The sequence below is a fragment of the Bidens hawaiensis genome, unplaced genomic scaffold (assembly GCF_021521415.1).
Source record: "Bidens hawaiensis isolate Kalapana, Puna unplaced genomic scaffold, B.hawaiensis_p1.1 tig00077533_1, whole genome shotgun sequence".
Classification (NCBI taxonomy): Eukaryota; Viridiplantae; Streptophyta; class Magnoliopsida; order Asterales; family Asteraceae; genus Bidens; species Bidens hawaiensis.
In genome coordinates this window covers 21,519-32,787 of record NW_027503356.1, presented here as the reverse complement: position 1 = coordinate 32,787, position 11,269 = coordinate 21,519, and the positions used below count along the sequence as shown (strand labels likewise).

General features: G+C 36.1%; 1 protein-coding gene and 1 pseudogene across 2 annotated transcripts; one reads left to right on the top strand and one right to left on the bottom strand.

Moving 5' to 3' along the window:
• The first annotated feature begins 833 nt into the window (after positions 1–833).
• On the top strand, positions 834–4,080 carry LOC143606838 (lysine histidine transporter 1-like). The gene is made up of 8 exons (XM_077082475.1): positions 834–920; positions 991–1,148; positions 1,229–1,615; positions 2,316–2,709; positions 2,800–2,905; positions 3,417–3,508; positions 3,612–3,680; positions 3,767–4,080. The coding sequence occupies exons 1-8, from the start codon at positions 900–902 to the stop codon at positions 3,863–3,865; spliced, it is 1,326 nt and encodes a 441-aa protein (XP_076938590.1). The 5' UTR covers positions 834–899; the 3' UTR covers positions 3,866–4,080.
• An 807-nt stretch (positions 4,081–4,887) lies between these two features.
• Positions 4,888–10,265, bottom strand: LOC143606839 (cytochrome c1-2, heme protein, mitochondrial-like; annotated as a pseudogene). Its single transcript, XR_013148823.1, has 8 exons — positions 10,138–10,265; positions 9,311–9,383; positions 8,895–9,106; positions 5,823–6,102; positions 5,662–5,733; positions 5,468–5,583; positions 5,198–5,263; positions 4,888–5,121 (listed from the first exon to the last, which is right to left on the bottom strand). The product of XR_013148823.1 is annotated as a cytochrome c1-2, heme protein, mitochondrial-like (transcript).
• Positions 10,266–11,269: the final 1,004 nt, after the last annotated feature.

Here is an 11,269-nt window from a genome sequence, read left to right as displayed (position 1 = left end):
AAGAATAAAGATTACAAAAATCATAATGGAAATTTGGCTAAATTAAAATTGTAATAGACACGTTTAATCGTATTAAATAAAACTTTGTTTAACTATCTTTTAATAATATCTAATATGTATTATAAAACATATCTAATATTAAATAAGTACATAATTAAAATTAGCATTTCACTATTTACGGTCAGCTCTGGTTTCAACCGTGAAACTAAACTTATGAACGGTATCACAGTTTCAAACGAAATAATGAATACCTATAAATTTGTTACATGATTACTAAAATATGTGTTTCCCGCTGCATCGCGCAGGCACTCTTCTAGTAATAATAATACGCAGGCCGTGACCAACCGCAAATACTCAAAAATCCCTATATGAATCCATGTAGCTTGATTATTAGCTCCAGAAAATTAACGAATGAGTTTCACATGCCACAACTTAAAAAAACACAAATTGTATATAAACAATCGTGTTATTATTTTTTAAACTATAATAGCATAAAACACCTAACACCAACGATAAGTAATAATATAAAATAGATGAATCACACGCGCAATTTTTTTTTCCCACACGTTTAAAACTTCCTTTGTATAATTATTTTCTATATAATTTATATATCTAACATTATTAAAAAGATATTTGTGGGTCCAAACATTTACCATAGATTCGTTCATAAAGAGATTTAATAAAAGTTGATGACGATATAATAATAATAATCCAAGCAAGGCTGATACTGATGTTGATGGTGATAGAATGGAAAAGTGAAGTTTCTCACGTTTTTTCTATATAAACGTGAGCAAACGTAGACACATGAACCACCCAATTAATAAGGTGTTTGGTTTCATTATTCACGTACAAAACAACATCTTCCATCATATATTTCTTGTCTTCAAAGTTTAAACAATATGACATTAACAACTCCCTTGGTATGTCTTCCTTTCTTAACTCTTGTTCTTTCTTATTACATATATTATAAATCTTTATGATCACATACAGGTTGACAACCGAACCGATCGCGAGCGAGCCATCGACGAATGGCTCCCAGTCACCTCATCCCGCAACGCCAAATGGTGGTACTCCGCCTTCCACAATGTCACTGCCATGGTTGGAGCCGGTGTTCTCAGCCTCCCATATGCTTTGTCCGAGCTTGGCTGGTTAGTTGTCGATTTTTCGATCTTTAATTTCAATACATAAAAAATATTTTATAAACTATTGTTTTGAATATTAACTTCAGGGGTCCAGGTGTATCAGTACTAGTAATATCATGGGTTATAACACTATACACATTATGGCAAATGGTTGAAATGCATGAAATGGTGCCTGGAAAGCGGTTTGATCGGTACCATGAGCTCGGGCAGCATGCGTTTGGGGAAAAACTCGGTCTTTACATTGTGGTCCCGCAGCAGCTCATTGTTGAAGTCGGGGTGAATATTGTGTATATGGTTACTGGTGGAAAGTCTTTGAAAAAGTTTCATGATTTGGTTTGTGATGATAAGTGTAAAGACATTAAGTTAACTTACTTTATCATGATCTTTGCTTCGGTTCATTTCGTGCTTTCGCATCTCCCGAATTTTAATTCCATTTCGGGTGTGTCGTTGGCTGCAGCCGTCATGTCTCTAAGGTACTATGCGGTTTTGACCTGTTCTTTATAAAAACGGGTCGGGTTGGGTTAGGTAAGATAACAGAAACACATATTTGACCAAACTATTTTACCAAGGGAAAATTACCAACATGACACTGGATATTTCTATCTTGCGCAAAAGATTTGAAGCTATTTTCTTAATTAAATAAAGTCAAATGATATTCGAGTAATAATAAGGTATTAAGGGATATTTTAAAATTAATAGTCAAATTTCCTTTTATCAAAATGATCTTGAACTTTGAACTAATTTTCCTTTTAAGTTAGCAATATGACCATGACAACCAATTACCATTTTTAAGCCAAGTGGCTTAAAGCCTTGACCACTTTTGCAACAAGTGACACAGTCAAACTGTGACACGTGTATGTAGTTTCGCGCTAGTACTTGACCTCAAATATATTTTACCTGATAACACAAGTACACACATTTACGCCAAGTGGCATAGAATTCGGTATTATGTGTCATGAATCCTGTCAACAACTAGTTTTTGACTAAATGGAGTCTTGTTTAAGTTGGTTGTAGAACGAATTACAGGCACACAAGTGCCCAAATACCATACCACATTACACAAAAGTTTGTCCACATATTTCTAATTTTTTAGCTTCCCTTGATTTATCATACCAGAATTTAAGATAAACGAGCCAAATGATATGAACTAATACTAGTAATCATGTGATGCAGTTACTCTACAATTGCATGGTCCGCGTCTGTGACCAAGGGCGTGCAGCCAAACGTTGACTACGCAATTAAATCAAATAGCACAGCAGATGCAGTGTTTAACTTCTTCAGTGCCTTGGGTAACGTGGCATTTGCATTCGCGGGTCACAACGTGGTGTTGGAAATTCAAGCCACAATTCCTTCAACACCCGAGAAGCCTTCAAAGGGTCCAATGTGGAAAGGCGTGGTCGTTGCTTATATTGTAGTCGCCATTTGCTATTTTCCAGTTGCAACTATAGGATATTATGTGTTTGGAAACCAGGTTTCGGATAATATTCTCCTCAGTTTAGAGAAGCCTACATGGCTCATAGCTATGGCTAATTTGTTTGTTGTTATTCATGTTATTGGAAGCTATCAGGTTTATAATCTATCTATGCCAGACCAATCTAAAGTTTCTTACATTTATTCATTTATTTATTTATTAACCTTGTTATTTTCGTTCGTGCAGATTTATGCAATGCCTGTATTTGATATGATAGAAACGGTGCTTGTCAAGAATTTGAATTTCACCCCTAGCTTTATGCTTCGTTTTATCACAAGGAATCTTTATGTTGGTAAGTGAACTTTTTATAAATCTTTTCCGGTGACAAGTTAAAGTCGAAATAATATTTTATTAATCGTTATGGGGTTGACAGGTTGCGCTCGTAAACTTCAGCCCATTTTTCATAAATAAGTTAAATACTACTAATTAGAGGTGCAAAAAAACCTGTTCGGGTTTAAGTGTTTAACTTTATACTTTGGAACTGGGGTTGTGACCCGAACCAGTTAAACCTGGTTTGACTTTAGGCTAAAAACTGGTTCCAATCCGATCCAGCTTGGCAAGAGCCTGGTATTGACTGTTGTTGACCCAACTGAGCCGGTTTGGGCCTAGAAACAGATTTGTGCACCTCATAACTAACGATTTTGTACGGGCACGGAAAAACTATATCATCATAAGAATCTAACTTTTTAGTTAAACTTTTGATTTGGCCCCGTAACATATGGCATAACCAAAATCGACCCATTTATAATCAAGCAGACAGTAAGCATCGACTCTTAATTCAATTTTTTATTCTTTGGAAACAGCATTGACAATGTTCATTGGCATTTGCTTCCCTTTCTTCGGTGGACTTCTTGGTTTCTTTGGCGGATTTGCATTCGCCCCGACGACATACTTTGTAAGAAACACGAGTTCTTACTTCTCACATACTTATTATTCTTTTTTACTTATCATGAGATGTATGGTTTTTATTTGTGATCTTGTGTTATTGATGATTTTAGTTACCTTGCATCATGTGGCTTACAATCTATAAACCAAACAAGTGGAGCTTATCTTGGATTACCAATTGGGTATGCAACATAACATCCCACAACTCATTTTCTTATTTTTCAATATATGTTGATCATGTCGACTGACACACGTTCATATGTTCCAGGTTTGTATCATACTAGGAGTATCTTTGATGATTGTTTCACCTATTGGGGGACTAAGGCAGATCATTGTTGAAGCCAAAGACTATGAGTTCTTCTCTTGAAATATAAAAACATACGAAGGGGTTGGTTTATCAGTAGTTTTGCATAGGTGAGATCCATTAAAAATCTCTTAAAAGTAAATATACATGTTGAAAGATTGTTTAAAAGGAAAATGGTCATGGAATCAGTCAAGAAACTTGCTTGCTGAAGTTCCAAATCTTCCTCCAATTCATTTTTACTTCATTTTACGCGTGTATGTTTAAAAATATATTCATATGTAAAATAACAGAAGACGTTTGTGAATTCTACTCTACATATATTCAATTTACATAAAGAAAAATTACATAAAAAATGGCAATGACAGCGGCGATGGTGGTGGTGGCATCGACAATGGTGGCGGCGGCAACAATGGTGGTCAGGTGATGGTATGGAGAAAATAAAGTGAAATGGAATGAAAAAGAAAAAAGGAAGGAAAAGTTTTGATAAAATGAAATTTTCTATATAATTGTTGATTTCATTTAATTGACCAACCAATCACTTTTTTTTTCGTTCTCTCATAATAATCCATTTCATTCTACCTTTCCACCTATCATTGTTGCGTACCAAACATATCTAAATCATTCATACATTTCATCGAACACCTTAGCCATACCCGAAAATTTTGTTATTAAACACTATTTGTTGATTAAAATATAGTAAGGCGAAGTGTTGTGAATGTGTGATGCCCTTGCCACATCAGCAAGGAGACGCAAAACACTGCTACCCTAGTGTGCGATCGGGGGGCAAGGGTGGCTTCGGTCACAAACGGGGGGCTAATGTATACAGAGAGTTCATTATTTTTCGTCTCACCGTGTGTGTATATATATATATATTATTATTTATTACTCATCCCACCATATTTCACATTATATATTATTTGTTAAAAACCAAAAAAACTAAAAAAAATAGAAAAAGAAAAACCAGGCACACCGGTTTCCAACTGTTTTGACAGTTGATGGATACAATTATTAAAAAGATGAAAAGCAACTAGTGATGACGACTTTGGTTGCAAATATTACTAAAAATAAATAACTTCAAGATGTCTCCCTTATTCCTTGCTTTTAAGTTACAAAACAAATAAACAAAAACACAGCTTCTTTCATACATAAAACAATTATTTCTCATTCAAAGTCTTGTAACAAACCTTTGACCGAGAGAAATTCTAGTTGACCACATCAAGAACGAGCTTGCGGGACTTGAGAACCGACCACCTCAAACGCCTGTAATATGCAGCTTGAAGCAGAGCTAGTGACAGTACAAATATCCACTTGAATCCCATCTGCATAACCAACCCAAAATCAATATCATTATTCTACACGGTTTAAAATTATAAATATTTCTTTGAGGGCACTTACCAGTTTCCTTTCTTCCATTTCTGGTTCAGCAGCCCAGCTTAAAAACGACACAATATCTTTTCCCATCTGGCAGAAATTAAAAAAAAATAAATATTAACTTTCAAAATACATATATTAAAAACGACTTACACGAATGGTCACTGTGGTTTACCCAAATTACGGATTTCATACACACTTTTCAAATATTACACCTTTAGACCAGACAATTTCAAAAGGTAACACATTTAGTTTATTGTTTATTATCAAGAGTATTTTAGTCATATAACCAACCTGAGCCTCTGTTGCAGGAGTGCCATCTTCATACTCGACCGCACCATCATTAAGCATTTTAGGCATTGCAATAGCGCCCCAGGAAAATAAGGATTATAATGCAGACCCTCCCTGATCTGCAACAAATTATAGGTTGACTATTATGATGACCAAGAAAAACCGTAATAAAATATAGTGTAAGATTCGCTACTGACTGAAACACCAGCGGGAGGATCATGGTAGCCAGTCAGAAGTGCAAACACGTAGTTTTGTCCATTGTGACGAGCCTGAAAGAACAAAACATATAAACTTACTGAAATTTGGAATGATAATAATACACTTTAATAGTTAAAACATGACATGAACTCATGCTTACTTTGGTGATAAGGCTCAAGTCAGGAGGGTAGGCCCCGCCATTAGCGAATCTAGCGGCTTGCTCGTTAGCATATGGTTGAGGGAATCGGTCACTGAGTTTGCCGGGGCGAGTGAACATCTCACCCTCGTCATTAGGACCATCAACAACCTCGATTTCCGCAGCCATAGCTTTGGTTTCCTCTTCTGTGTATGCAACGCCCACCAAGTCACGGTATGAAACCAAACCCATTGAATGGCACGATGCACAAACTTGCGTGTACACTTGGTGACCACGTAGGATCCTGATTAAAAAAAGATGCCAATTTCAGTGGGTGGTCATTTCATCCCGCTTACTTGTTAGAGGTCAATACAGTTTTGAGTATTATATAAAATTAGCTAGAAATGAAAGTCGTCAACCGTCACCAGATGTCTATTTTAAAACACATACATGTTTCAAAACTGTTTTACTCAAAGATTATTACTATAATAGTTGTCTTGTAAATTGTAATAATATATAATGCATTAATTAGTTGTAAAATGAACAAAACGTCTTTGTGGGTCAACTAGACCTCACCCATATTATGAAATAGGGGTGTGTATCATAGTTATCAAATGCGCTCGGCACACTCAAGGCGAATAGGCCTCGCCTAGGGCCTAGACGCAAAAAAAGTGAGGGCCTGAAGAAAAAAAAAGCACACTTGAATAAAAATTTTAAATATATTATGTATATTAAAAATAATACTATTCTTCAAATAAAATAAACAAAAGCTATTATATAACATTTAATTAGTACCAAAAGTTCTAAAATATTCAAGATTCAAATGTAATTCCAGAACTTGAATAACAAAATGTATCAATATAATGCCTTTGACCTCTCCTAGATCTAAGGTAGCGTTTGTTATGCAGTAATGACAGGCGGAATGGAATGATTCATTACGTGGGAATGAAATAAGAGGTGTTTGGTTGCACAATGGAATGGAATCATCCATTACACATGGAATCCCATTCCATCAAAACCATTCCTTCCCACACCCCTTCTTTTTTTTCATTCCATTCCTCCTTCAACCTACTTTCTCAACAACACCATCATCTAACAACCACAGCCAACACCACCACCACTACCATAGCCACCACCATCATCTGACCACCACCGCCACCGTCACCACCACCACCTCCGTCGCCACCACCTGACCGCCACCGTCGCCATCACCACCTCCACCACCACCAAAGCTACCATCGCCACCATCGTCGCCATAACCACGGCAACCATTGCCACCGTCGCCACCCAACCATAACCGCCACCACCACTATCACTGCCTGGCCACCACCACTGTCATCACCACCCTACCACCGCCATCACTACTAATGCTACCATCGCTTGACCACCACCACCACACCCGTGGCCTGGCCGCCACCACCACCACCGTCGCCACCGCCACCACCATTTTCATCTCCAGAGCTACCACCACCGTCACCATTTCAGGTTTTTTTTTCATCTTTATTATTTCTATTTCATTCCTAAAAAAATTTTGGGATACCAAACAACATAAATTAATTATTCATTTCATTCTCATATGTTAACCAAACAAGACAAAGGAATGGTAATGATCCATTTCATTCCTTTGTCCATTCCATTCCTTTTCCCATTCCATTCCCCCTTCATTCCATTCCTTTCAACCAAACATACCCTAAGTGTTAATAGCACTCTTGCATTTCTTTTGCTCGACTTTTATAGACAATGCTGAAGCGCTCACCTAAGAACTAAAAGCGCATTTATTGAGCCTCACCTGAAAAATGGGCCTAGGCGCAAGAAGCGATGGCTTTTAATAACTATGGTGTGTATGGATCAGTTTTGACCACCACCACCACACCCGTGGCCTGGCCGCCACCACCACCACCGTCGCCACCGCCACCACCATTTTCATCTCCAGAGCTACCACCACCGTCACCATTTCAGGTTTTTTTTTCATCTTTATTATTTCTATTTCATTCCTAAAAAAATTTTGGGATACCAAACAACATAAATTAATTATTCATTTCATTCTCATATGTTAACCAAACAAGACAAAGGAATGGTAATGATCCATTTCATTCCTTTGTCCATTCCATTCCTTTTCCCATTCCATTCCCCCTTCATTCCATTCCTTTCAACCAAACATACCCCAAGTGTTAATAGCACTCTTGCATTTCTTTTGCTCGACTTTTATAGACAATGCTGAAGCGCTCACCTAAGAACTAAAAGCGCATTTATTGAGCCTCACCTGAAAAATGGGCCTAGGCGCAAGAAGCGATGGCTTTTAATAACTATGGTGTGTATGGATCAGTTTTGCACTAAAACCGAAGTACCGAACCAAAAACTTGGTTTTTTTGTTTTTGAAAGCTGTTCGATTTTTTCATTCTATTATATGAGCTTGAATTAAAAACTGGCTCACAATAATGAATTTAGCCCTAAATCCTTTTGTTGATTTCTAATAATTAACTAAAATGTTGGCTAAAAAATTGGGATGAATAACTTATTAAACTCTTATAAATTACTCAATATGAAATATAAAGCACATTACTTAACGTTCAAAATATAAAGTACATATATTAGGTTTGGTTCAGTTTTTTAGTTTTTACTACATGCAAAACTGAAACCGAACCTAAAATTCAATTTTTACAGAAATATAAACCAAACTGTCGGTTTTTGTTTGGGTTCGGTTATTTCAGTCTTTTTGGTTTCATGCAATCCCCTATTATAAATAACCCGTTACCCAACCCGCATATCTTGCCTTGTTTAAAACATTCCACTGGCATCGATATTTCAGCACTAAAGTCTAAAGGTATCAGATTATTCAAAACTAACAAGAAGACGAGCGCACACGAAATTGTTAAGATAAAACAGAGACATGTAATCTAAGTTTGACAACATAAACACCATTACGTAGAAAATAATAACATGCATCCATAAGGTAGAATAAGGAACCATCTGTATCCTATTTATTGACTAGGTTCAACTCAGTTTTCATTTCCATATGCAGTCCAATACTAGAGACTATAAATAAAGTAACTATAAAAAGAAGGTAAACAAAAGATGGTTAGAAAACAAACTTACGAAGCATGGTCATATGAACTAAGAATGCCTTGGTGGGGCCAGGGGTAGCTTGGAGACTCGAGACCATGTTCAGCCTCATCAGCAGCTGCTACTGTTGTGAAACTCAGAAGCCCTGAAACACCTACTCCAAGGAGTGCTATTGCTCTCAGAGACTTCATGCCAGAAGCATCTTGATCCTTCTTTGTAGTTAGAGTAGACAAAACTGGAGGGGCCTAAATGTTATATAAGTAGTAAGCGATTGCAGTAACCAGTAAATAAAATCTATAGATAAGGAAAGACATGATGAATACATATGTCATGTTTGAAATTGCTAACGGGAAATCAATGGTCATCATATAAAAAGAAACCAGTATAACATAAAACAAAAGCGGGGTGTTTATTAAAACCAAGATGATCCAAACAAGAATAATGCTTACAGTGGTTTGAGAATGAAGTCTGGTCCTCAGCAAGTGGTAAATTCCCCTACCACTAGCCATGTAAGCCAATTTCCTGTGAATACATATATCATAATAATTCAAAGTTAACTTCTGTAAGAACTAAAGAGTCTGCATCTAGTATCAAATTCACACCAAAAGTCTACAATGATCAGTGACATTAGCTCTAAAAGTATAAATCAGAAAATAGTAGCACTTTTCTTCATACTATGACAGACACGCTTCTTGGAACTTATATGTTACTTTTCAAATTTCGAACTTTGTAAGTGATCATAGACTTTCTTGGCACTAAACTTCCAGGTGTGTTGAACTTTATTACAAAGACCACCAATATTACAACTTTATGTGTATATTTGCATAATTGCATTTCTAAGTATAGTTTCGACACCAAAATCAGGTAGTAGACCTTTTCAAAAATCAAGTATCTGTAAGAAGTCAGTGTAATCGATACACATACAAGCCTCCTTACAAATAAATAAGTAAAGAGTCGTGTAAACCTAGCATCACCTATAACTAACTATAAGTGTATAAGTAACTGCCACATGACAATAGTCTACAAATTAAGCACAGGGATCCATGAAATGAAGACAATGAGCTACTGATGTAAAGAAGCAGCATAGATATTATCAGCTAATTAATTTTATGCACAACAAACAACAAAACCTTGCCCTAAACGGATTGAGAGAACAAATATATATTTACGACATCGGAATAATAATAATAATAATAATAGGTATGAGTAACAATCAATCAGTAATACATTTCAATTAATCATTAATCGCATAGATGAAGAGACTAAATATACTTACAGGGAGTCGTTTGTAGTCGGAAAAAGTAATCGTTGCAGATCCACCCAGTATATTTATTTTAAGATTGATGGAGGATTATTATTATTATTATTATTATTACTCGCCCAAATAGAATAGAATCAGTAGCAGCAGATCTTCACTTTCGCCACTGGCCACAACACAACTACGACACGATGACTGGTCTACCTTTCACGATTGGATTGGATTGGATTGGATTGGATTGGATTGGATTGGATTGGATTGGATTGGATTCTACCCGTATTGGGCTTCAAACTACGGGCTCTGTATATGGGCTTTAAAGTATTTTAGATTTAGCCTCAACCTCAATGTTTGGTGTTTGGAACTTGGAAACCTAATTTAAGTTCCTAACTAGGAGTTGGAAGTAACGTAATCTCATTTAGAGAAACAACGTGATTTTCAAGAAAATTTATTATTTGATGATAGATGCAAGTCAAGTCTGCCTAATTCTCTGGGTAACATGACTAGTATTTTATATGAGATGAGATATCAGATCATGTAAAAACTAAACAATGCAATAGTGGATACAAGACCAATAATCAGGAATTTATACCATGTCCATATCTATATGTATATTATACGATATTAAAATCTAAAACGTTTTTTAAAAATTCGGCCGAAATTTTAGAACTATACTTGACTACTTGATATGAGACCGTCTATGAATACATTTTATAATAAAAATATCAAAAACCCAAACTCATGCCTAGGTTTATGTTGATAAAAACCAATAAACTTCCTATCAGTTTTCTCTTCAATACGTACACACTACTCACTTTGTTGACATTACTATTTTACTTACGATCGGTTTGACACTCTAGTTAGAGGTGTACCAAAAAAAACAGTTTTGGTTCAACCCAGAACCAAACCGGTTTGACCAGAACCGTAACCGGTTCCAACAACGACCGTAGGGTTAAAACCGGGTTGAGAACCCCTCGGATGAAAAAACTGGTTTGAAATTGGTTAAAACCAAACTGAAGCACTTTGGAAATGATCATTTCCCAAGTGAAAACCAGTTTGGAACGTGAACCTGTATGAACAAAAACCGGTTTTGACTTTTGTTGATCCAAACAGAACCAATTTCGAAAATAAAATAGTTTTGTGCACCATCAAA

Excerpts from the sequence above, each read along its gene's own strand:
- LOC143606838 (XM_077082475.1), top strand. The coding sequence starts at position 900 with ATGACATTAACAACTCCCTTG. Across the intron at positions 2,710-2,799 it reads ATGTTATTGGAAGCTATCAG|ATTTATGCAATGCCTGTATT; the intron begins GTTTATAATCTA and ends TCGTTCGTGCAG. Across the intron at positions 3,509-3,611 it reads TCGCCCCGACGACATACTTT|TTACCTTGCATCATGTGGCT; the intron begins GTAAGAAACACG and ends TGATGATTTTAG.